Source organism: Perca fluviatilis, chromosome 19, assembly GCF_010015445.1.
Source record: "Perca fluviatilis chromosome 19, GENO_Pfluv_1.0, whole genome shotgun sequence".
NCBI classification, from domain to species: Eukaryota; Metazoa; Chordata; class Actinopteri; order Perciformes; family Percidae; genus Perca; species Perca fluviatilis.
Genome location: NC_053130.1, coordinates 22,696,426 through 22,723,849, shown reverse-complemented (window position 1 = coordinate 22,723,849; position 27,424 = coordinate 22,696,426). Strand labels below are relative to the sequence as shown.

General features: G+C 40.3%; 1 protein-coding gene and 1 long non-coding RNA gene across 4 annotated transcripts in view; one reads left to right on the top strand and one right to left on the bottom strand.

The window, feature by feature from the left end:
- LOC120547852 overlaps positions 1-823 on the bottom strand; it is a 43,627-nt gene extending 42,804 nt beyond the window's left edge. Inside the window, exon 1 of the long non-coding RNA XR_005637110.1 lies at positions 756-823. This is a non-coding gene — a long non-coding RNA (uncharacterized LOC120547852). The remainder of the gene's footprint in view (positions 1-755) is intronic.
- On the top strand, positions 631-26,302 carry sptlc3 (serine palmitoyltransferase, long chain base subunit 3). 3 transcript variants are annotated; one of them, XM_039783575.1, is made up of 12 exons: positions 631-935; positions 3,184-3,375; positions 4,700-4,854; positions 5,247-5,395; positions 11,809-11,933; positions 14,281-14,374; positions 16,490-16,595; positions 18,333-18,552; positions 21,207-21,333; positions 23,197-23,332; positions 25,287-25,416; positions 25,532-26,302. In XM_039783575.1, exons 1-12 carry the CDS (start codon positions 840-842, stop codon positions 25,643-25,645), a joined length of 1,644 nt encoding a protein of 547 aa, XP_039639509.1. In that variant the 5' UTR covers positions 631-839; the 3' UTR covers positions 25,646-26,302. The 3 variants fall into 3 exon arrangements, with proteins under 3 accessions (XP_039639509.1, XP_039639508.1, XP_039639510.1); XM_039783574.1 differs by lacking the exon at positions 631-935 and adding an exon at positions 1,324-1,422; XM_039783576.1 differs by lacking the exon at positions 631-935 and adding an exon at positions 1,838-1,947.
- Positions 26,303-27,424: the final 1,122 nt, after the last annotated feature.

Below are 27,424 nucleotides of genomic sequence, written 5' to 3'. Positions count from 1 at the left end.
GTATCACCACCGGACTGAACATTCTTAATGATAAGACAGGGCTAAAAAAAAAAAAAAAATCATGAGTGCAATAACTTTTCTAAACTCTCCGACCCATGTATTATTTTGTTGCCTGACCTTAAATTATGTGAACAAATAACAATACAAACTTTTAATCCAGTTAAAGAACAGCTATCTTAGTATACATACTCATTTAAAAGTCCTGTTTTCAGAGTCTGTTTTGTGTGTACAAAAACTTAAATCTACAATGTCACTGTGATGGCATCTTGTTATGCATTTATTTCTGTTACTGTCTAATAAATCAAATCAAAGAATTAACAAGCTTTCTAAGAAATGTGGTAAAGAGTGCAATTTTCTCCAAAATGTATTATTTTTTAGTAGCATTACATTAAATGGAGATACTCAAATATAGCACTCAAAACTCTTTAACACAGTAATTAGGTCAAATGTGCCAAGTTTCTTTCGATTTATGGAAAGGTAAATATAACTTAACATGACAAACTGTGGGAAAAACGTATATATATATAAAAAAAAAAAAAAATCACAATATTTTGAAACTCAAACCAGATAGTAAGTTTCGCACGTTTCATTTCTGCATAAAAGGAGAAGAGAGAGTCGGCAAGTTTACAGGATATCCAAACACAGCAATAACTGAAGTGTGACTTTTGGAGAAGCCTTTAAAAAACACAAGCGATGTTCGAACACACCAACAATTCATAGGAGGCTGAACCTAAGCAACAAAAGGAGGAAGTCACCTTTGTAAGTTCAGTAAAGGGCACACCGGTGATATTACCTGACAGTCAAACAGAGCAGACAGTCGTTGCTGTGCTTTAAGGATTATGGCAAGGACTACGGCTAACGGCAAGTTAAAACTATATTTGAACCAGAATGGACTGAAATGCGAAGATATCAAGAGAAACGGCTATCACAACAAGGTACGTATGTCAAGCGGCTGAATTTGTCCACCAAATTATTTCATTCATCTGCTTTACGTTTCCTACATGGAGTCAGGTATATTACAATTTCTTTAGTCTTGAATCTGAGCAAATGTTGTTTATTGGTGCTCGCTACCTGAAATGACCTCTGTGACGTAGGCAAACGTTGTAACCCATAGAGGCTGATCACCAATTACATAATGCTAAAACGCAAAAAAAGAAGAAAAAAATATATTAATACGCCGGAAATATGCACTTAAAAGACCACGACAGCATGCCACTGTGTTTTTCATCTCCATCTTACTGAAGTTACTGTTACATTTTAAAACTAACTATGTTATTTGCCTGCTGCCGTTCTATTTTTTTTTTTTTTTTTTTAACAACGGACTGGTTAGTTCCCACGAAAAACAACGTAAACAGACGCCAATATATGAACGAACTAGCTAGTCGACCCCGCCCTGACATTCTTCCCTTCTTATGGTTTCAGGTTGGGTAACTTTGCTGTGTGTGTGTGTGTGTGTGTGTGTGTGTGTGTGTGTGTGTGTGTGTGTGTGTGTGTGTGTGTGTGTGTGTGTGTGTGTGTGTGTGTGTGTGTGTGTGTGTGTGTGTGTGTGTGTGTGTGTGTGTGTGTGTGTGTGTGTGTGTGTGTGTGTGTGTGTGTGTGTGTGTGTGTGTGTGTGTGTGTGTGTGTGTGTGTGTGTGTGTTGTAACTTCACGTACATTCATACTGTTGTTGAGTTATGCAGGTGGTTTGTCTTTGCAAGTTTAGTCCCTGGGGCTATTCTGTTTATCATGCAATTTCCATGGGTTGCAGGGTGTCCACATACTAACGTAGCTAGCTAAGTAGTTCAGGTGAAACTGGACTGTTTACCGTTCCAAATTAATGCGCTACACTAAAAGGAAAAAAAATAACATAATAATCTGAATATTTTATTTACAACACTGAGTGTAGCTAATCATTCAGTGCCTCTTTGAACACCACACGATGGCGCTAACACAAAAGCTGCAAGAAGTAAGTTGCTATGCCCCCTTGAATTTGTTTCACATTTAGCTAGCTATCATCGCACATCCCGTTCTCTGTTCAACTCGCTAACGTTACTTCAGGCTGCAGCCGACCAGCCGAGAGTAACGTTACTCATGGCGTCTTGTTGATATTGATCTGGGACAGTGACATGGCTGGATAGCTAACGTTAGCTTGTCTTGTTCAACATACTACCAAATTGTATTTACTGATCAACCGTTCACAATGTAACTGACTTTAACTCTTACTAGCATTATGTTAGCTGGCTAACGTCTGGCTCGGAGCGGACTAGAAATATCTCCCGGTGTCAGGTCTATCGAAGGCCCGTCCTATTTACTGGAGCGGTGTTACCAGGGAAACAGTAATTGTTTGAAAAAACTTTGATTGCAAAACGCATGATAAATTAGATCAATGTTCTTTGGCAATTGACCTGTAAGCGGGGCATTAAACCTTACATATATTCCGTCCCTTGCACAAAGAATTTAATTCGATATACAAGTTCATATTTGTCATTAAAGTCATTCAAGACTAAATGTCACTTCCAGGCTATACCAGCTATGGTTACTTGTGCAAGTTGCATCCTTTCAACGGCTGGCTGAAATTATAATAACAGCCAGGAATCTTAGCTCTTTAAGTAGCTCCTTTACCCAGCATGCACATCTTTCTGGTGGGAGGAAACCCACAGGAACAACAAGCGCACTCGTGCCAAAAAGTGATTGTGGTCGTGTAAAAATTAACTTAACAGTGAAATCTCTGTAACTTAATGGTAATAAGTTTCCATTTTAACATCTAGCTTATGCCATGTTTTGCTTCCCAAACACTTGCAACCCTCTACATGTTTTGACTTTTTTAATTCAGAAAAAGTACATTTTGAGCCCAAATTTGCGCTCCATCAGTAACAAAGGTATCAGTTATGCTGCTTTATAAACACAAAATCAGTGTGTTTACAAAATAGTGTGCATTTATTTTCTGCTCTTATAATGTTATAATGCAAAGTGACAATATTTATGGTGTAACGTTGGGTATTCTTCTGGTTTTCTTCAGTGTTTAAAAGTGTTAGTAACTTCTGTAAGTGGGCCACTGTCTATCTCTTTTATTTAGGTTAGTTGGTGTGTCTAACAACAACCCTTTATTTGAAATCAAGCCACTTTTTTACAGTATAACTGTGTGTCCTCTCTTTTCGTATCTGCAATGTAAGACAGCTTATGTGGGCCTCTCGTTGTATAGAAAAATGGCCCAGGGACTGGTGTCGCCTCCAGGCAGCCCAGGCAGGAGTCTTTTGAACAGGCCCCGATGTACGTGGCTGTCATGACGTACCTGGGCTTTGGCATTGTCACTCTGTTTGGCTACCTCAGAGATTTCCTCAGATCTGTGGGCTTAGAGAAGTGCCACCTTGCCCAAGAAAGAGAGGAACAGAAGGTAGGTAAAACATGCAATCAGCACAAACATGGACATATTGCAGATTGTGTGTGTACACACTTACTGGAGACACACATGCACCCAGACAGTTGCAATAGAAAAGCATACATGCCTAAGGTGTCAACGCATTTTTTTCCCCCCAAATTAATTCAAATGTTTTGCCCTAAAGCTTTCTCTCTGCCTCCTTCCTTCATGTTCTCTGCACTATAATGTTGCCATGGGTGAGACAGGACACCGCAGAGAATATCTGTTGCAGACCTAATTAAATCTCTGAGGATTCAAGTTCTTTCTTCGTAACTGTGCTTTAGACCAAGATAACGCCTGAGCACTGCCACATAAGAGCCAATGTATTCCCATAGATTTTTGTTTTTATTGCGGTTATTGTAATATTTGGTAGTAGTTAATGATTTGTTTTGTGTGGCTCATATTAACACAGCTATAACCTTATAAAAGTAAATGCTGTGGCCATGTTTTGTTATTATTTGATAAGGCAATTAGTCCATAGCCAGAGACAATAAAGCAGTATCTAGGAGGAATAGCTATGCAGTTTGCTCCCTGAGTTTGACAACAATCATTTACAGTATGAGGTAAGCTAAAGTGAAGAAGAGCTTAACTGCCCGTGGGCTCTGTTGTCATGGTGGCTTCATTGGATCGACATACAAAGGGCAAAGTGAAAATGAAGACAAATGCTCAAAGGGGATCATTGTGTATGAAAACATACAGTACCTGTAAAGGCTATAGTAGTGTAGATCTAACTCTCTTAACAAGGTAGAATCTAAAAAGTTGGTTTGGATATTTATAAGATAATTACAACAGTCCTCTGCTTGATGTAGTACAAGGGAAGACACAATAAAATGAACACCTGTATGGTTCTAGAGAGTTAGAGCATCAAACACAAATCATGTACTAAAAAGTAGAGCCCCTACTCACATGGCAAAATACTTTTTAAGAGGCTAGACAAGGAAATGTATCTAGTCACAAAACTTAATTGACTTTAATCTTAATTTCTATAACTTCAAGTTTAACATAGCAAAGATTTGTTTTTCTTGTTAATGCAGTACAATACTGAGTACAAAACTATAAAGAATATGTTGGTTTTTTTTTAAGAACGATCAATAAGAACTTGCTATAATCCATCTTAACAACGGTAATCTTTTTATAATATTTAGTTTGGACATGGATTGTTTGTCCTGTTGTAGTGTTTTGGTAGCTTTTAGTTTAGAATTTGAGAAGTTACTCACCTGCCCCTATTGTTCCACCACTCTGTGACTTCCTCGTACTGGGTTACCGGGAAGTTGTTGAAAATGTTTATATTTGCTTTCAGGATTTTGTACCACTTTATCAAGATTTTGAGAACTTTTACAATCGAAACCTGTACATGAGGGTACGAGACAACTGGAACCGTCCCATATGCAGCCTGCCTGGACCTGTCTTTGACCTGATGGAGAGGGTGTCTGATGACTACAACTGGACATTCAGGTACTGTACTCCAGTCATCTTGGATAGACATACTGCAGATTAGACATACATACATCCATCTTTTCCCAGTCTCTTCTCTGTGGACTTACATGTGTACTTGCATAATATAGGATGGCATAATTAGTTGTGAATATTGCATTATAAAAAAAGTCCAGGGAATTAGGGATAACAAATGCCGCTAACACACACTCACTGCTGTTTACCTAATATAAACGTTGTTAAAATTGCTCCTAATGAACTGAACTCCACTGACAAAGAAACAAGCTTATGATTAGCAATTATGTTTTATTGAATCTTGATTGCTTTTATAGTATGTAAATCATTCTCTGAGTATGTGTAGAAGAAAATGAAGTATAAAAGCTAAGAGATTCCTAACGTTTACATACTTGCAGGTTAACTGGGGGGACAATACACAATGCCATCAACATGGGCTCCTATAACTACCTCGGCTTTGCTGAGAACAACGCTGATTTCCTGAAAACTGTGGCAGACAAAACGTGCCAGTATGGGGTTGGGGTTGGCAGCACACGGCAGGAAATTGGTAAGTTTGTGGTCAATGTGCAGTTATACGGGTACAAAAAAGTGTGGCACTTGTCCTCCTTTTCCTCTTTTGTCAGCTATTTTCAACAGGGGGCTTCATTTTATCTTGAGCAAAAAAGGTCCACTTCCTAACTCAAGTTAAAAGAGCATATTGTGTAGTCTCTTTTGCTTCATCTGCTTCACATTTTTTACATGTGCATCTATTTTAAAATTCTCTGGCAGACCCTGGTGACACTATATAGGTTGAGTATCTAACAGGAAATAAAACTACATCTCCCTCATCACATATACTATAATTTATTATCTTTCCGCATGTTTAATTATCTTTCAGTGGCTCCAGTGTAATATGAATTATTTAGCCTTTGTTGAATTATGTACTGTTTGGGCATAAGCTGAGATCATTACGTACTGGCCCACACTGAGGAGGAGTTGGAGAAATGATATCATACTGGTATGTAACATTCTAAAACACCCTGGGCATTTGGCAGTATGCAAAAGGAATATATGTGATGGAAGTGTTAGAACAGCAAGGATCAGTAGCTTCAGATTCATTTTGAATGGTGTTTTATCCTCTGAACTTTTACCTGCCTTCTGATGGTGTTTAAGTGCCTGTGTGTGCCAGGATCTCATGTTCCGGCATAGCAATGTTGAGGCAGTGAAATCTGATGATTGGCAGTCAGCTGTGTGTTTATTGGTCAAAAACTGCCACTGGGAAACAATATTGAGCTCACTGAACGAGCCTCTCTGAGTTTACTTGAGAAAAGTAGGTCCTTTCCTCTCTGTCAATGCTGTTTAGTTTATGGCACTTCTGACACCACCGTGCTATATATCTACTGAGAGCAGGCTAGCGGAACGTGAGCTGACATACAAGCTCAAAGCGGTGTTGAGTGGCTGTGTAAAGTTTCATGATATCAGCAGTTTGACAAGAACAGAGAGAACCAGAGGAGTTTAAGGCCATGTCATCGTTAGTTGTTTGTCTTTCGTTTGTCAGAGTGCAAGTACCCCACCACCACACACACACACACACACACACACACACACACACACACACACAAACACGCACACGCACTCCTCCTGCATCATCTATTATTCATTTATGTGATTTATTTATATGTTTATTTCTCTTTTAAAATGGGACTGTTTTTCCATGGGTTTGTAATCTGTGTTTCAGATGGCTCACTGAGAGGGTTAAGGAATAACATAAATTTCTCCCATGAGATCTTATTAAGCATCCATTTTTAAAGACCCAAGTATCTCTATAGTAGCAGTGACACCATCACCAGTGTTTTAGTTCACATGCAGCTATTTGTATTGCTGATACACAGGATTTGTTTTTATTGAATTTACCAGCACTTAATTTATTCCAAACAAAAATGATGATGATTTAATGCACACTTCACTTGTGTCTGTGGTTCTTACATTCTCTTAAAGATTATTATTATTATTATTTTTTTTTTCTTCTTCTACATTATCTGATATTCAATTATTTTAGAAACTGCAGTTCAATTTTAGGCTTTTGGGTCAAATCTTAGAGATTAGTTGTACGCTATGCAAGTTCCATTCAGTCAAGTTCAGTTCAAAAGTTACAAAAAACTCGAAATAATTCTCCCACACACACTAAGTGCAAAGAGTGCAATATGAGGTTTTTTTTTAATTTATTTTTTATTGAAGTCATTTGGAAGTAGATACAAAGTGCACTGAAAGCACACCCTGTTAATAAACTGAGAAGTCAAACATTCGTGGATTTACAGTGCCTTGCGAAAGTATTTGGCCCCCTTGAACTTTTCGACCTTTTGCCACATTTCAGGCCTCAAACATAAAGATATAAAACTGTAATTTTTTGTGAAGAATCAACAACAAGTGGGTTCCAATTATGAAGTGGAACGAAATTCATTGGCTATTTCAAACTTTTTTAACAAATAAAAAACTGAAAAAGTGGGGTGCGAAAATTATTCAGCCCCTTTTACTTTCAGTGCAGCAAACTCTCTCCAGAAGTTCAGTGAGGATCTCTGAATGATCCAATGTTGACCTAAATGACTAATGATGATAAATAGAATCCAGCTGTGTGTAATCAAGTCTCCGTATAAATGCACCTGCTCTGTGATAGTCTCAGAGGTCCGTGTAAAGCGCGAGAGCATCATGAAGAACAAGGAACACACCAGGCAGGTCCGAGATACTGTTGTGGAGAAGTTTAAAGCCGGATTTGGATACAAAAAGATTTCCCAAACTTTAAACATCCCAAGGAGCACTGCGTGCGCGATAATATTGAAATGGAAGGAGTATCAGACCACTACAAATCTATGAAGACCCGGCCGTCCCTCTAAACTTTCAGCTCATACAATGAGAAGACTGATCAGAGATGCAGCCAAGAGGCCCATGATCACTCTGGATGAACTGCAGAGATCTACAGCTGAGGCGGGAGACTCTGTCCATAGGACAACAATCAGTCGTATACTGCACAAATCTGGCCTTTATGGAAGAGTGGCAAGAAGAAAGCCATTTCTTAAAGACATCCATAAAAAGTGTCGTTCAAAGTTTGCCAAAAGCCACCTGGGATACACACCAAACATGTGGAAGAAGGTGCTGTGGTCAGATGAAACCAAAATCGAACTTTTTGGCAACAATGCAAAACGTTATGTTTGGCGTAAAAGCAACACAGCTCATCACCTTGAACACACCATCCCCACTGTCAAACATGGTGGTGGCAGCATCATGGTTTGGGCGCCTGCTTTTCTTCAGCAGGGACAGGGAAGATGGTTAAAATTGATGGGAAGATGGATGGAGCCAAATACAGGACCATTCTGGAAGAAAACCTGATGGAGTCTGCAAACGACCTGAGACTGGGACGGAGATTTGTCTTCCAACAAGACAATGATCCAAAACATAAAGCAAAATCTACAATGGAATGGTTCACAAATAAACATATCCAGGTGTTAGAATGGCCAAGTCCAAGTCCAGACCTGAATCCAATCGAGAATCTGTGGAAAGAACTGAAAACTGCTGTTCACAAACGCTCTCCATCCAACCTCACTGAGCTCGAGCTGTTTTGCAAGGAGGAATGGGCAAAATGTCGCCTCTCGATGTGCAAAACTGATAGAGACATACCCTGCGACATTACAGCTGTAATCGCAGCAAAAGGTGGCGCTACAAAGTATTAACTTAAGGGGGCTGAATAATTTTGCACGCCCAATATTTCAGTTTTTTATTTGTTTAAAAGGTTTGAAATATCCAATAAATTTAGTTCCACTTCATGATTGTGTCCCACTTGTTGTTGATTCTTCACAAAAAATTACAGTTTTATATCTTTATGTTTGAGGCCTGAAATGTGGCAAAAGGTCGAAAAGTTCAAGGGGGCCGAATACTTTCGCAAGGCACTGTATATTAATGGATAGCTCATTGTTCCCGCTTTTCCTTCAATCATTAACATACAGTATATTGGATAATGCTGTCATGCATTCAACTGCATGACAAATTACCAAGACATAAATGCAGCTACCAAGCATACAGTAAGTATTTCACCAAAATGTGTACACAAATATACTAATGTAATATTGCTGTTGTGTATGTGTTAGAACTAAGCCATAAATGCTACACTCGTCTGCTAAGACTCCAGTGATAGGGGTTGGTGATAGAAAGGATTAAAGAGTTAATCCTTTCTATCACCAAGAAATCAGGCTTGTTTTTTCTCGTCTTGTAGTAAAGCCTTTTGAAGAAAAAAACGTAATTCACAGGTTTACAACGAAAGTGACAGATTAAGCTTGGAGGTTTGAAAGCACAGTCTTTGTTGTCCCTACACAATAATGCTTTCTATTCTTGGCAATTGCTAGATTGTTTATATTGTCAACAAGCTTTGAGGATTGTGATGACCGAAAGGTAACCTTGGTTAATTCAGAGGGCAGGGGAGGGGACCCTGCTTAATGAGATGCATGTGACTCAAGAGCTAACTCAAGTCAGCAGAGTAGTGAGATCTAATAAGGCCTCCGCTCTCTCTTACCTGTAGAATATCCAGACCTCGAGCAGCCTTATGAGGTTAGCATTTCAATAAGGTGGCCGGGCATATCTGTGAGGTCACAGTCTATATATAGAGAGCAAATGCCGATGCAGTCTGATCATAAATGCTGTGCGTGCCAGCAGAACCTGTAAGCCTGAGTGGTCAAGGAAATGTACAAATCGATTTGACAGGGATCACCATAAAGACAGAGCTGCTTCACTGTATTATGGTTTTATACACATCACTCAATACTCATTTTCCATTTCCAATTCTTCCTCAAACATTCAGTCTGTTTGAACTGTTGTATATGCTTGCTCTCTGACTACAGTGATTAGTATTTCTTTTTATATATATATATATATATAAAAATTGATGCACTGTTTTCTTATGGGAATTGCCTCAATGACATCACAATACCTTAAAACAAGGCTTAATTTGTATTGACTTTGATTTGATTATTTACTTTGGTAACAGATTTCATCTTGTAGCTTTTTGAAGAGCTAGACATAAATGGCAATGGGGTAGAAGCCCTGCTGGGTCTTACTTAAGGTGCTCGCTGGATGCTTCAGGCGAATTGTGCTTATTACATCTTATGAAGGGCTCATTGCATGGGTCGAATATGGTCCCAGAAAATAAAAAATTAAGCCACCTTCAAAAACAATCTAAGGGGAGGGGGGGGGAGGGAGTAAAGGAGAGAGAGAGATGAGGGCAGGGGTAAACCTAATGTTACAAAAGTAGGTGCATATAATGTTGGCTACCAAGTCAAAGTGGACCAAATCCTTTTCTTATGCACACATTATAAATTCTTCAATCTGTAACCTGGCCCACATATTCCTGTTCATGACTACAAACATATTTACTACTACTACTACTACTACTACTACTACTACTACTACTACTACTACTACAACAACATACTACACCTTACCCATCAATAGTTCCATATATTATCAACATACAATTTCACATTTCACAGAAAAGAAAAGTCTGATCTCATCATTGAGGCCGGGCTATTTTGTTGCTTTCAGTTGTACAATCTAAAAAGTCTTGCATTGGAGTAGTCTTTTTAGGCGGTGGCCTCCTGCTGCTGTCCTTTTCAACTGCTTCGAACACCATGACTTTCAGTGTGTTAGGGTTGCCATGTCCCGTTTGCACATAATGTATTGTCATAGCATAATCAACATTCCTTGTGCGGATGGCATTTTTATGTTCTGCGACTAGGTCTATTAGTCTTCTTTTTTATCGTCCTACATAGAAACAACCACAGGGGCACTCCAGTCTATAAACAACATGTGTGGTGTTCCAGTTGGCAGAGTCTTTTTTATTATTATTTTTTTTTTATGTATGCGCTATGTGCTCACATCTTAAATGATTGATTTCCATAACATCGCAATTATTGCATCTCTCAAATTCCGATGGGTCTTTTTTAGCCAGGTTGTTAGTGTGGGAGGGGGAAGGTAGCTCCTTGTCTCTCAGGGTCGGTACACGTCTGAATGAGAACATACAGTAGGTGGTTCTATGAACAGTGGTTGGAAGGATTACCTTGCTCTAAAGACTGTTCCAATTGCATTTAATGATGCTTCTTATTTGATACGCTTGTTCACGGTGTTGCGTCACAAAATACATTTTTGAAGACTGGTGTGGTTTCTCATTGGTTCCGTCATACTCAATGACAGTTATTAGTATTACTAATGAGTTACATCTATTTATAGAGTAACTGTAACTCTAGTAACTACTATGCTATAGTAAGTAAAGAGTGTGTTAAAATGTATGGAACCTTTGTTATAGTGTGTGTGTTCATATGAACGAACACACACACACAACAATCCCCAGAGCCAGCAGAAATAAAATACAGTATATATGAACCTTTCACTGCCTACCTCTCTCACTGTATCACACTGTATCACAATTACAACCATAATTCGTTTTTATCAGCGGACCACAAGGGCAGTACTGAAAGCACCCCAGAGACACCCAAAAATCCCACTTTTATTGCAGAAAATAGAAAACACCATGTCGGGTGACAGATTACAGTCTGATCAATGTTCTGAATGAATTCTGGTCCCCCACCGTTATAATCAACTGCCTCATTCCCAAAATGTGCTGCAGAACAATTTTAGACTTTGCCTCGATAGTACCTGGGATGAAAAATGGCACAAATTTACCACATCTTGAATCTTTATAAATCTCTTCAAATGTGTGAGAGTGAGAGGGGCTGATGATGCTGTGTGTATGCTGGTAGTCCAGGCTGTTGCATGTGGGTCTCTTGCTTTTTTTTTTATTTTTTTTTTATTTTTTTATCAGGAGGCATTCATCTCTGTCAAAGCTTGCTTGTGTGGTTGGATGACAAAAACTAGAAGACTAACCAACAGGTACAGTGATTTGTCAGGGTGAGTTATCCTTTTGTGATTTCTGTCTTGTAGGTAACCTGGGCATCCATGAAGAGCTGGAGCAACTTGTGGCCAATTTCCTCCGAGTAGAGTCCTCCATGACCTTTGGAATGGGTTTCGCCACCAACTCGATGAACATTCCAGCACTTGTTGGCAAGGTTTGTTATTTTACACACTAAATGCCACACACTGCATACAGGAAGTCCTTCTACAGTATAAATGGGTGTCATTTTTACAGCGCAGCAGAAATTAATCTAATTAGCCTAGCTTTTGTTCCTTTCTCGCATATGGCCTAAATTAATGAATAACAGTCAACTGAACTCAGCTGTGATCAACTCCCGACCCACCCCCTCTAATTAAAATCATAATTACACATTACAGTAGCCAGGAGGACAAGGCCCTGGGCATGCATGGCTGCTTTCAGTCACATAGACAAGGAAGGGCAGGTTTTGTTAAGAGCCTAACTTAAGGGTATGATTACCCATACTCTGGCCTGTTGGCCCACCAGCCTGGCTCACACACACAGCCATGGGTTACCAGGGGCAACACGCAGCATGAATATCTGTGATTGGACTAGACAGGAGGAAGGGGAGGTTGACTGTTTAAGTGATGAGAACAGGGTCGTTTATGCAGCTCAAGAGGTGTAGCAGCCCTTTAGGCTGCAGCCCCCGCAGTAACCCTGCAGGGGCTGGGGGTCAACCCACACTGCCAACTCTATCCTACAGGGACAGGCCGTGTCAGGACAGCCCTCGCTGTGCAGGCAGAGCTACATTAGAGTGACAGCTGCTGGTAGACTCGGGACCAGGCCAGCTGGACCCCAGGCCAAACCCAGGGTATCAATCACTCTGAGACCGTGTCAACGTACCCTCTACAAGAATGTATTCAAACTAATGCAGTCAAATGCTCAGAGCTTCAATGTTAAATATGATAATTTTCTGGGGAGAATTTCGTGGAACAGCTGAATTAATTTGCATGCTGATTTTCATGGAATATGAAGTACCATATTCTCCATTATGAAAATTGTGATGTGTCTGGCGGTCGAAACTTCATCAGACATGAAAGAAATTACTATGTGTGGAGTGCATACAGCTATTATCATCATACACAGGACCTAGACATAGAGGATTAGGATTGAGCAAGACGAGTGGGCTGACATGTAATTGGCCTGGTGGATCCTTTTAGAGCAACAACTACCATACAGCACCTTCTACAAGGACACCGTACAAAGCAACAAAACATATGTTGAAATACATAGAAAAACAAGCTCTCAGAAAAATTATAGAGTTGTATGGGTGGGTAGCACACACTGCTATGATTATCATCTGTATACGGTTATACTGATGATAGTGTTTGCAAGCTAATTAATTTCTTCTGTACCCAAGGGAGAATCTAATTGGCCCTCTCACTACGTATAGACCACTAAATCTGAAACGACATCATACACAGTCTATGCAAATGTCATCATATTATAAATAATCAAAAATTACTACCAAATAATCAGTGTAATGCAGTGTTTCCTCTATGTTGATTTTTGTAGTGGCGGCCCACCATGGCAAAATTTCTGCCACCACAGTATCAGAAATAGGGCTGTACAAAAAAAGTAGTCGCGGTTGCCTTTTAAATTATCCTGCCGACATAATGCACATTGCAATTTAACAACAAGTAGAACTATTCAGAGGTTATTTGGCCCGTCCAGTTTAAAGGTGCCCTGCCACACATATTTCATTACTTTTTGGTAATGTCTGAAGTTCTACCATGGACTCTGTAACATTTTTTGTGGAAAAAATGCCTTGGTTACCTTGTTTCAAGCCATTCTAGCGTGGTATAGAAAGCCTACAGGAAGACTCAGCTCGGTTTCTGCCAAGTCTCATTAATATTCAACAAGCTAAGCTGTTTGAATCTGATTGGCTAACAGCTAACCAATGAGAGCCTGGTTGTCAGAATCCTTTACCCAGCCCAACTGGGCGAGCCAATGAATAGTAATGAGCTCAGGCAACATGATGTCAGACTGACCAGCTTTTGTAATTGGCCTGATTTCTCTGCTTATTTATTTTCAGTGGCTAGAGCTGACAGAGGAGGTAGCAGTTCATTTTCACATTCACAACATAACACAAACACATATGGACCTAACATATTTCAAAAAATGCAAGTAAAAAAACTGTTTTGTATGGCAAGGCACCTTAACTCCACATATTGTTGTGTTGATGTAGTTTATCATCGAAACTTCCGCTTTCTTCAGAGTCGAGTATTAAACGAACAGCTCCACCTAAAACATCACCGCGGTGGGTCCGTTCTAAGTGTAGGTTGTTTGGACAGACCTGCCCCCTCTGCTAAAAAAAAAATCTTAAAGGAAACACTGTAATTTATAAACAGGAATATTGTGGAGTTCATAAGACATTTTTGATTTTAAAGATGCAGGAACATGGGATTCAGCGATTACACGGGAATTAAAAAGCTTTCTTCAGGAAATTTTAAATAAACTATTTTCTCTCTGCTCATTTCCAGGGTTGTTTGATATTGAGTGATGAGCTCAATCACACATCTCTCATCTTAGGGGCCAGACTGTCAGGGGCTTTAATCCGTGTGTTCAAACACAACAGTAAGTCCAGTAACTCTTTCGCTTGAACATAAGTCATAGTGCTTCTGCCTTAAAACAACACAATGCACAGCATTATTTACTGTAAGTTATGAAATCTGTGTTGTTTCAGTTTGCCAACATCTTTGGTGTTTAACATTCATTGCTCCGGGCAAACAACCATTGTTGATAGCACTATAATGTATTTTGCAATAGATTATCTGTTGATGAAGTTTGAATTTCTGTTTGTGCAGCTACCACCTTATCTAGTTTTTATCTCTTCTATTCATTCAACACTGTTCCTGCTGTGAGAAAAACATGACTTTCTTGTGCGGTACAGGATTTGCCTTAGGAAAGACCTACTTAACATTCAGTGTTTAGAGCAACAAATGTAAAAGCTTTAATTAAATGGGTTCAGTTTACAGTCACAACTGTGTTTTATCCATGCAGCAGAGCAGCAAAACATTATATATATATATATATATATATATATATATATATATATATATATACGTTATATGAAGTTTATTCTTATGAAAATGTCATCGAACTTAAACTAAATGCTTTCTATTATTATATTGTCAAATTAAATATAGTCAATAGATTATAAGGGGAATTATGAAGGATGCATGATACAACATTCACTGTGCTTGCAGTGGAAACATCCACTGCTTCTTTCAGCAGACTGGACAAATGAGACAGTCCTCTGGCAGCAAATGTGTCCTGACAGGTACAAGCAGACTCCGTTATGAGTCCTCCAAGCAGATCCCAGAGGCCTGTCTAAAGGCAAAGAGCCCTCAGGCACCTGGGTAGCTGACCCCTCCCTGCCTTTATGCCTCCACCACCAGACACTCTTTTATTAGTACAAGGCCAACATTTACTAAGAGGGTTGTACCAATTAACTCAGCCACATGAACAATAATATGTATTGGTGCAATCTCTCTCTAAAATGTCTGAGATCCCCTGTTTAGGGTATTTGAAATGTTTCAGTGGTGTATGTTTAACATGGAATGATGGCATTTTCTACCAGAGAGTAGATGAACTGGTTTGTCCAGTCTGGCATTGTGAGGCTTTGTGTGTTTAAAGTACTTCAAAAAGTTAAAGGTGAAGGACCCTCATTTTGAAGGTTGGCATTCTTATTTTAAATAATTACATGTATTTAATGGAAGGTTGTGGTTTGTGCATTAAGCTAGTTGCATTTGGGCACCGCGAGGGTCAGTGCAAAGATAAGACAACATTTTGTGGATATCCACAACTGTATGCACGTTTCTTGTATCTCATATCAGAGGGTGACTTATCTCAAATCGGTGCTTAACTGTGAAATAATCTTTTCCTCATTCTTGTCTGAGCACACAGCAAGTTACTGTGGAATCTTATTCGCTGCCTGTCTGGTTTCCTCAATGTTCTTATTTGTAACTTGAGCTGTACTCTGTTTTGTTTAGCTTCAGGGCGTGATTTTTTTATCAGAAGAGCATCTGCTGCCTCTTCAGTAAAGCTGTTTTTGTGTCGAGGGAGCGATATCGATCATCTACGTATGTCAAATAATTAGCTATGACAGGTGTACTTGCTGCTCCGGTGGAAATGGTTGGATTGTGGTCATACTTTGAATAATGCTGCTTTATAAACCACAGCTATTCAATACTGCCATCTGCTGGTTTGCAGTAAAGGATCATTAATGGTGTAAACATTACCTGTTATAAACTCTAAATGCCACTGGGAAGTTATTTAGCTGGAGCCAAAAGTCCCATCCTAATTGTAAGCAACTCTGCAGACTGCAATAAAAGACCTTTGGTAAAACCCATATTTAGCTCAGTTAGTAATCCTCCCTTATACATACATTGCAGGTGTTCATTCACATCAGACTGCACACTTGCTGTGCGTAGTTTGTGGAAGGTGTTTCTGGCAGATAAAGTAGTTCCATGTGTACTCTGTGAACTGCCATGCCCTGTGGAAATTATTATTCTACTTACTGTTGTTTGCTTTTAGTTGTAGTTATTTCCAAGCTATGATGTGTATGTGATTTCATAGTACAAGCCTAAACTACACTTGCCAACATGATTATGTGTTATGTATTTGTTTTTTCCCCTCTTTGGATTTAAATGAAATTTGTGTGTGTGTCTGTGTGTGTCTGTGTGTCAGACATGCACAGTCTGGAGAAGATGCTAAGAGAGGCAATTTCCTCAGGGCAGCCACGGACCCACAGGCCCTGGAAGAAGATCCTCATCATGGTGGAAGGCATCTATAGGTCAGCTTTTATTATACTGCACACACACATTAGTGTAGTCGCTCTCTCACAGATGTGTATTTTGGGTCAGTTGAGCTGTTGTATCAGTCCTTGTAAGTATAGGCTTCCAGGGGGTCTTTTGCAAAGTTTTGCACAGCCAGACTCAGGTAGGAGTCTTAAATTGTAACCTGAGGAGAGCTTTCAGCCTGTGTTTAGCAGTCCCTGAAATGGTCTCTTTTCCAATTGCTTCCTTCTCTACCCTTGAATAATAGTGTGTCTGTCTGTGTGTGTAGGTCTGTGTGTGTGTGTCTGTGTCTACGGTTGGGTACCGATTCATTACTAGAGAGAAGAGAAAGGTGGTGTGGGTGTGTGTGTGTCGGTCCCGGCAGTAAGCTATCCTGAATCTTAGTGACCCTCTCCATCTGCTCATTAGCTCAAAATCAAGGCCAAATGGAGCCACAGAGATTGACTTGGCTACACCCCCAGCTCCAACTGTTTATCATGGCCATTTTATTTTCTCCTTTCTTTCCTCTTTTTACCCTCAATTGCACCCTACATTGCAGCCCTTCTGAACAAAAACACAACGTACTCGTTGTGCTTTTAGTCAAGATGTTACTTTTTCCTCAACACATTTACACAACGCATTACTCAGTCAGCTGTGAAGTTTACTTTTATGACAATCCTCTTTTGAAAGAGGAACATTTTGAACATGGCCATCAGTTGGTATCAATATAACTATTAGTTCCATAACAATCCTGGTAATTTAAGAGACAACTTAATTGCATGTAATCAGACTGGCTTTATCTGACAATAATGTCTCATGTCAGGCTCAGACATTAAAATAATGGCGCCTTTCGGAATGGCACTGAAAGAACTAACGCTCCATCTATCTCCTCCCTGTAACATCAAAAGGCTCAGATAAAGAGTAAGCATGCTTAGCTATATCCTGGCCCTGCCTTTGATGTCCACATCGGCCCTGGTGAAACCCTGTCTTGTGTTATTTGGGCTGCAGACGTTCTCAGCCATAGCAAGGATAGCAGGTCTGGGATTGCTCTATTTATTTTTTTTTACCAGCCATATACTCACTCATGCTGTCTGTGTTTAGCCTTAAACGGCTTGCATCCGAGGGGGAAGAAGATATGGGAGAGAGGTGGGAGCAAAGTGAAATAGGCCAGCAGAAAGATTCTTGGAAGAGTGGAGCATGTCAAATGATGTAATATGCATTTACAGATGCTCTGTAGGTGATAAAGTGAGGTTGGTCAGATTCTTTCCCTTTTTAAAACCTAATCACTTTAAAGGTGCCCTGCCACACAACAACGTTTTTACTTGCATTTTTGAAATATGTTGGGTCCATATGTGTTTGTGTTATGTCGTGAATGTGAATGTGAAAATGAACTGCTACCTCCTCTGTCAGCTCTTGCCACTGAAAAGAAATAAGCGGAGAAATCAGGACAATTACAAAAGCTGGTCAGTCTGACGTGGTGTTGCCTGAGCTCATTACTATTCATGAGCTCACCCAGTTGCGCTGGGCAAAGGATGCTGATAGCCAGGCTCACATTGGCTACCAGTTAGCCAATCGGACTCAAGCAGCTTAGTTCGTTGAATATGAATGAGAACTGGCACAAATCTCATATCTTTCAAAAAGTAATGAAATCTGTGTGGCAGGGCACCTTTTTTAAGAGTTTTGTTTATAATTGATCAAATGTGTGGGCCCCATGTCGTACCTTTTTGTAACTGATGTGATTCTCATGTCATTAGCATGGAGGGCTCGTTGGTGCGACTTCCTGAGATCGTCGCTCTGAAGAAGAAGTATAAAGCGTATCTGTACCTGGACGAGGCCCACAGTATTGGAGCAGTGGGACCAACAGGGAGGGGTGTGACCGAGCTGTTTAATGTGAACCCGTCCGATGTGGACGTGATGATGGGCACCTTCACCAAGAGCTTTGGAGCTGCTGGAGGCTATATCGCAGGGAAAAAGGTAACCGTGGGTTTTCTGTTTCAGCTTCCCCTGCTTTCATTTCATCATTTGTTGTCAATATTTATATACTTTTATCACAGTCCTTATGAATGTAATTTTCTTTTTACAAAAAAATTATTTTCATACCTGAGAATTTTTGTTCACAGAATTTCATTCTATTCTTCATTTTCTTCCACAAATTTATTCCCAAATTTCCCTCCCCCGGGATCAATAAAGGTTTATCTTATCTTATCCTAAAGGTAGGCCAACCCAGAACACTTTGTCATCTAAGATTTTCAGGTTTTATTAGATAGCTGGCAGTAGAAAGTGAATGAAAACTTGAGGAGAGAGAAGCAAGGGAAGGCAATGTTATTTGTTTTGCACATTTCAACAAGGCCATTTTGTGCTTTACATAAAACAAGATACAGTATAAGAGAAACGTTATTTAAAAAATAAAGACAATTAAAAAAAACTGAAATGGAAGGAGAAAAAAAGAGAATAGTTCTATATTTATCATCACTGTTTTCAGTGATATCCTTATCGCTAGTCCATAGCACACCTGTAAACACTGCAGTAGACCTGCTGATTCTCCAGTCAGGCAGAAACTAGTCCGGTTGCTATTTTCTATTAAAAATAATCCTCCTGGACCCAAACAGGATCAAGTTACATTTCCGAATATATGTGCGTAGGTGAGATTTATCCCAGTTCCAATAGCCTTAAGTAAGTTGCCATTCTTAGAAAACCAAATAACTGAGCTGACTTTCGGATACTTTCCTGACATTGTTTTTAACAACCTGGCAACCATTATCTGTGTACAGTAACAGCATTAACCCATTTGGTTCCAAAGCAGATTAAAACACATCATACCCGATATTTTCTAATATTATTTTACCCAGATCTGTTTTTTTTTAAAGACCAATCATCCAATCATACACACTCCATCACACCCCTCCCCCCTTTCTCGTAGCTCTCATGTGTCCAACAAATGTTCCCCAGGCTGTGACTCCGGGCCTTTGTAATTCTTTTTTACTCCATTAAAAAGTACACTTTAGTACATAACCACACTGGTTTTGGGGCAGTTGATTAGAAAGCAACAGAGGAAACGACCATGTTGCTTGAATTAGGTATTCAGAGAGGGACCCTTCCTGCCGTTGCCTTTATGTTGGCTCAGCCCTTCTCTGCCATAATAAGAAGGTAAAGCTGGCCGAGTGCCAGCCCCTTCTTGTGGCAGGCGTCGGAACTGCGCTCCAGATTTAACAGGATGACTTTTAACAAGCATGATCATGTTTGAAGTAAGCACACTCTGCCTGGTTTGACAGCTGGCTGTAGTAAACTCCTGAAAGAAACAGGCAGGAAAAGAGAGAGAAATCCTTTAGATTTGACGTATTTGTTGTTGTGGTGAAATCCCTCAAATCCTACATTAAGTGGATTCAGGTTGACCGACAAAAGACTGCAGACGTGTTCTGGAAAACAGTCATGCTAATAGCTATTTTATGAGAGTACCAAAAATAAATACCCCCAATAAATACCCTCCAAGCTCCTTCTAATTCACTTTAACCTTACATACATACGTACGTACGTGCGTGCGTGTGTGTGTGTGTGTGCGTGCGTGTGTGTGTTCTGGCACCACTCCTACCCTGTGGCATTGTGGACATGTATCCCCACATCAGTATTGTGGCCACCTTGTGGCTGAGGAAACACTCTGAGCTGTCACTCCATGCTGCAGAAATGAGATGGATTTCGGACATGTTCTCTTAACTGGTTTATCTTGGTTGCACCAAAATCCTGCGGGGGCCCTAAAGCGGTGAAAAGCCCCTGCCTTGAATGAAAACAGATGTCAGGTTGTTTCAGGGTTCTCATCCTACGTTTGAGCATTGTGTGTGTGTGTGTGTGTGTGTGTGTGTGTGTGTGTGTGTGTGTGTGTGTGTGTGTGTGTGTGTGTGTGTGTGTGTGTGTGTGTGTGTGTGTGTGTGTGTGTGTGTGTGTGTGTGTGTGTGTGTGTGTGTTGTTGTTGTGTGTGTGTGTTTTTTTTTTTTTTTTTTTTTTTTTTTTTGTGTTTTGTGTGCCACAGCCGCCTCCCAATGGGGACAGATGGCGGTGAGTGGAAATGGTGGCCAGACAGCATCTCCGGCAACGTGTCATCACCCCGCACCCGCTGGCCACTGAGCAGCAGCCCATCACAGCTCCAGGCCCAGCTCCCAACCTCAGACCACTTACACACAAGTGCTCTTGGGACCCATGACCAAATTAGTTTCCTGAAATCCTGCTCTTCTCTTGACAACCACTAGCAGAATGAATCTCCTGCTGACATTTAGGAATAATGAGCATGGCAGTCCTCATTCTGGCTCATTTCAGCATCGGTTCTTTCTCAGATGCACTGGCTACCTCACAGCGGAGAGCAGGAAAGGGTCCAGAGCTACTTTACAGTCTATGCCAAGATAGTCATAATGACCGAGACATGACTTGAGGTATTTTAATTGATTCTCAGGTGTTGACTATACATGAGCATGCTCTAGTGGTGCTTTAATAAAAGTGCAGGGCCACACTTTATAGAATATCTGAAATGAATATCTGTAAATGCATATACAATCAGATTTTCTAACAAAAATGTATTATAAACAAACTGTATGGTATCTCTGCTGATGGTCTGTGTGACACTGTGTCCTGTGTTGTAGGAGCTGGTGGACTACCTGCGCAGTCATTCTCACAGTGCAGTATACGCCACGGCCATGTCCCCTCCGGTCACTGAGCAGATCATACGTGCCATGAAGTGCATCATGGGAAAAGACGGGAGCACAGAGGGTGAGTGTCTGAGCTCATTGCGGCTCCCTCCAGTGAACGTCACCCTCAATTTCAGTCTTATTAGCCACATGCTCGTCAAACCTGATGTTCTTTACACAGACAAATATTATGTCTGGCTTGTAAAGATTTTTACACCTTAATATCCTTTTCTTTTTTTTTCTTTTTTTTCTTTTTTTTAATGGAAAAAATAGCAAACCAAATCCAGAGGATGGTACCAACGTTAACATTAGGAGTAAATCCAGACCTGCAGGAAAAGACAAACAGCTGCTTGGTCAGAAAATGTGGTAACAATTAGAGGGGTCTGCAGTGGTAGGAAGGGGGGGGGGGGGCGTGCAGTCCCAGAGCACACGTGACCCTAACGTGGAGGAAATCATTTTCATGTGTGTGTTGTGAGGAACACTGTACCTCTGAAAAGTTTCTGCTTTAATAGCATCAGACACTCGGGCAGGGAAGTAGTCATTACCAGACCAGTTGCAATACTTCCACAGCAGTTCTTCTTGACTTATTGTAGTTGTAATAGAAGGAGTATAAGTGGGAGTTAGTACATGTGGTGGTGGTGGTGGTAAGTAAATGCTAGATAGTTATATCCAAATCTACAGGACTTAAAGTGTTCACCGTAGGGGAAAAATACACAACATGTCTGTGGTAGGGTGCTGTAATGGGTTAATCGCTCCAAGGACTAAAGCCGGGTGTGTCGTGGTTGAGGTGTATTGCAGTTTCATGCGGAGATGAGTAACTTTCTCATCTGGCCCTGAACCAGGCGCGCTTTGCATCTGACGTAGCCCAGCAAAATAGCTGTTGTGGAAAAAATGAGTCTTGACCTGTCGGGTAACGCAGCAAACCGCGCAGTCTTTCAAAACATCAGTTCCAAAATCTATCACAGCGCTAGAAAAGCCCACTGTGACAGGAAACGTCATATATTCTTTGCTTTAAATGCCTGGTAGGTTCTTATTCCTTCCTTCTCTCAGTCCTCCTCTGCCCCCTCATCTTTCTCGTTGATGTTGAATTTCGCACTTTAAAGCGAGCTGGTGGCAACAGCTCTGAAACAGGGAAACTCTGACAGACAGCAACATCCACACATTCTCACCTACTCCTATGATTTCTGAGTCTGGCAGCAAGTTTTTGACCTTTATGCCCTCTATCTTAGCAGAGAGGAACAATTTACTAAATGGGGCCTGTGCTTTTTGGCAGATGCCTTAAGTTTTTTCCTCTCTTTCTCTTTCTCTGCCGAGATAAGGGGATTTAAAGTGTGCTCTCTTACATCCCCATAAACAAACTGCCAATCTGTTCCCAGGTAATCAGCGGGAAACAGAGCTGTGTTCCAAGGCTGAGCCATGCCAAAACTCTGCTTCAGCCACGGAGCACCAGGCTCCCCAGTGACTCGCATCACTCGGAAACACAGGGGGTTAGCAGGGCACGCCACCTCTGCTGTCTTTGATTTGTTTTCTAATACATTTATCTGAAATACATGTGATACTTAAGCATTATTTGTATTCCGTTTCAGTCATGGCTACGCTCCAGTGGCAGTCCACAGTCATTTATTTTGTGCGAAATCCATCGTATCCAATTTACAAACCCTCATTTTGGCAACGTGCAAGTGCGTATACCATGCCGTCAGACAGACAAAACTGAACCATCTGCTGCCGCAGCGGAGTTGTAATTATGAGCAAGTTCATAATGGAGCCTGCAATGGCCCAGCTGGAGGTGCAGGACTTGGAAAGAGAACTCTACATGAACTACATTAGCTACTACTGACAGGTGATGTCCCTCCCTGCATGGGACAGGAGAAATATGCATTAAAAAAAGCAATGAGTTGTTGTTTTACTCATGTGCATCTGGTGTTGTCCTTGTTTTTAATTGTAGGCATTAGACGGATCCACAAACTGGCAGAGAACACCAGATACTTCAGGGCCAGACTGAAGGAGATGGGCTTCATCATCTATGGGAATGATGACTCACCTGTGGTTCCAATCCTGCTCTACATGCCGGGCAAAGTGGTGTAAGTACACTCGAACTCTCACAAAAACACTTCTTATTTTGTATAGACTTTCCAACAATAAATATCAACTTCACTATCCCTTGTGGTCACAAGCATGTTCAGGTCAGCTCAGTGTGTATCTTCTCTAAGGGATTTGGATGGCTGCCATATTTCACACACTACAGAGTTTCCATCAAGCAGCAGTGTAGACTGTGTCTGTGTAGACTGGGTTTCTGTTACCACGTAAGAGGCAACATCAGGTATTGATTAGGTCTAACCCAGGATAGTTTGAGCCACTCTGAAAGCGTCTTTCAATGCCAGTCACCATTAATATCCATGAAAAGGCCGATCCCACCCAGTAACTGCTATAATCGGTAGCTTCTGATTTTTACATTGCTCTGTTTTCATGGACACATCCGGCGCAAAATGATCCTAGGGGTTAATAACACATGGGTACCGAGTCAACCATTCTCTGGGATATGTTTTCGTGCTACGTTTTCGTGCTCGTGTTCGCCGTTGGACTGATCGTGACTATTTTCCCAAGATGGCGCCCGCCCGTATACGTGAACGGTACGGTCTTTATAATCTATCTTTTTAATAAACTGTCTGTACACTTACAAAGTTCTCAATGCTTTGGTGTACATGTAGGGACCCTCATTATGCTACCGTGGAAGTGGGGTGCTATTTTGAGCCTTGTTAGTGGTATAGAAATAGTGATTTCTTTTTACTTTACCAGTGCCCCGACTACCGTTATAAGGTAATTAGCGGTTTGCACTAAAACTGGACATATTCAATTAGCATGAAAACAAATCCCAGAGAACGTTCAAACTCCCTAGGTTCCTTTTGCGCCGGATTTGTCCTTTTAATGATGATTGGGAAGGGGCGACCTCTAGCTCACCCAGTAAGAGCTGAGGCGTCTGCAGCGGCCCAGGTTCGAATCCGACCTGCGGCCCTTTGCTGCGTGTCATCCCCCATCTCTCTCCCACCTTTCCTGTCTGTCCACTGTCACTCTGAAATAAAGGGAAAAAAGCCCCAAAAAATAATCTTAAAAAAAAAAATGATGATTGATAAAATAAATACATTCTTGTCCTTAATAAATAATATTTTTGAAACTTTTTAAAACAATAATGTTTTTTGTGCTTTTTTTTCTCATTTATTTTTTTATTTTTTTATTTTTTGAGTTCTCAAGATCAAGAATTGCATTTCTTAGGCATTGTTATAACAATGTTATAAAAGTAATGTATCTGTAGCTACTCTACTATATATCAAATTTACTTCTGGCCATTTATTTGATATCTTTTTTGGATTGCCATTGTCCTAATGACATAAAGTACATCCTAAAGATGCTGGGGTTTGATTGAGGTTCTGCTCTAGCATCTGTACAAAGCACTGCATACACATCAACGATCATCGAAAATATACAGGACTGTCAAAGTTTGCGGTGTCAGATTCACATAAGCATTTTCAGAGCACATTTTAAGGTTTGAATTCTCCAAACTGTCCACTTTGCCGCAAAATAAAGAGGTATTCACTGTTGGACTTATTAAAGTAAAAGTCCTAGCCCTTCAAAATTGTTAAGTATGTGTTCTTTTTAATTATCGATACCGCACATCCCAACTACATAGTTGAGGATTTGGAGGGCCTAGAGGGAGCAACATTCCTCATGACTTTGAATGTGAGGAGGCAAAGAGACAAATGCTCCCTCATTCTGAGGTGGCTTGTGGGGTCACTGCACATTTTGGAGAATTCAAACCTTAAAAATGTGAGAAATGTGAAATAAGTTGTTGTGCTATATGTTTAGCGTTGGTAAAGTGAAATTTGATGTTCAGAAAATGATGAATGCAGAAATTGTATTTTCTTACTTACACCTTGTAAACACAACTTTAGGTGTGATGTACTTTTTTTCTCTGCAGTCATCGGTGTACTAGAATATATAAAAACTGATCGTTGTTGTTCTTTTTGTGTTGCTGACCAGGGCTTTCGCTCGGGAAATGCTGGAGAGGAAAATTGGTGTAGTGGTAGTCGGCTTTCCAGCAACGCCGATTACAGAGGCCCGAGCTCGCTTCTGTCTGTCTGCAGCACACACTAGAGCCATGCTAAATCAGGTACACACACACACAGATGTACCCACATGGAATTCCTTTCTGAGGCTTTAAAGGGTATTTTTCACCTAAATCAAACACATACACACATGTTCTGAGACTTTTCCTTTGTCCTCAGGTGCTGCACCATATGAACGAGGTGGGAGACCATCTCTGTCTGAAGTTCTCACGACTGAAATACTCCTCTTGTCCAAACCTCCATGATGAGATGGACTTTGAGCTGGTCAGTTGATATGACCCTCGACACCTTCATCTCACAGTGTCAAAATGAAGTCTAGTGTCCATGCCACCGCAGACACATAAACGCACAACTTAAAGCAAGAAGAGGGGGCCAAGTGTTTAGCAGCTGCTTTTTATACGTTTGTAAAACATTGCGATTACCTGTACATCTTAACAAGACTCTATATGAACAATTTAAATGCTTTACTTCTGAATACATTTATATGCGAATACACACATTAAATTATTGCACAAACAATGCTGGATTGGTCTGAAACTCAAGTACGGCGTACAGTAAAATATCTTGAATCACATACGGTTAGCTCAGTTGTTGAGAGGCCTATTTTTACCCAGGTATTCTATTTAGTCATGTCTATGTATTGGACATTGAAAATGTTTTATGGAGGAGGTTTTTGCTTCTCATAATTTAATATCAGCCACCATTCATTACAAATGCTGGTTGTAGTTGTTATTATTAGTGTATGATGCACACGCTCTAAGAAGTTGATGTAAGGAGTCCCATTTATTTCCTGAACATGAAGTGACAGAAGTATTGAAAATGCATTTGTACTTTGAAGTTGTTCCCCATGGTGTACTGCTGAATTGCTAAAATGTTGAGGTTGTTTTTTATTTTTATTTTTCAATAAAACACAAAAACTGCACATGAAAACTTCCTGAGAGCGTTTTTGAATAGAAAGGTAGATTAATTATCCAGATGACAGGCTTAATAAAGTGCCACACCTTCTCTTTGGAACTGTGTTAATTTTACTGACGCACGTTTATTTACACTACTCAAGGCTGAACATATTAGGCAAAAGATGAGGAAGATGCCTTTGGTTGAGTTCCATTGTGAACCGTTTTTAATAAAACTTTCCTCAGTCTAACACCACTTTCATCTCCACAGTAAATGATAACCTTCCTGTAAATAACAGATCATGCTGCAATTACTTAACTACTGAGTTAAATCTCAACAACCTCTGTGCCGAACAAGAAAAGGTGTTATGGCAAGTTTTGTGGCGAGACTGCTCATATTCACCAAGTCTTAACGGCTTAATTGTTGATGTTTTAAAGACCTGCCGTTCTCTTTCACACACAGCCTGCGTAACAGTTGTGAAGGTAAGCATGCAGAGTATGCAGCACCTGAGCCAACACAAATCTTACCTAGCAATTAGTGCTGAACTCTAAATTCTCGTGGTATGGGGTAATCATTTGATTAACACAGGAAGGATTATAGATAGATAGATGATAAATGTGTTTTCACAATGTGTCAGATTGGGTCTAGTCGACACTTGTTTGCCCTCGGGACGTGTGTTTTTTTTTTTTTTTTTCCTCCCCATAAACAACATAGTGTTGACATTTTACAAGATGGAATTAAAATGAAATAAGCAATCCTAGGGAAAACGCATGCTGGATGGACTGCAAACTGTTTTAAAAGTTAAAAGAAAGGGGGGAAAAAAAACAAATTGCAATCTATGCTCCATACTTGATCATTTTGTTCTGTAAGTGAATATTCACATCTGGCTCCTATAGCCAGAAACAATAGAAAACAGTTTTTTTAATATGTGATGTCATACCAATGTACTGTTCCATAAAGATCTGGAGGAGAAGGGAAAAGGTGGCCTCAAATGTTGCATTGATGTCCTCGGGGTGTCTGTTATTAATTTGTGTTTACTTTCACCTTTAGTCTAAATGTGAACATTCTGAAATTCATTGCGGGTTTACAGCAGAAGACAGATGTGGGTAAAGAGAAACTCGAAAGCTTGAATTCATTCTCAGACATAACTCAGTGCGT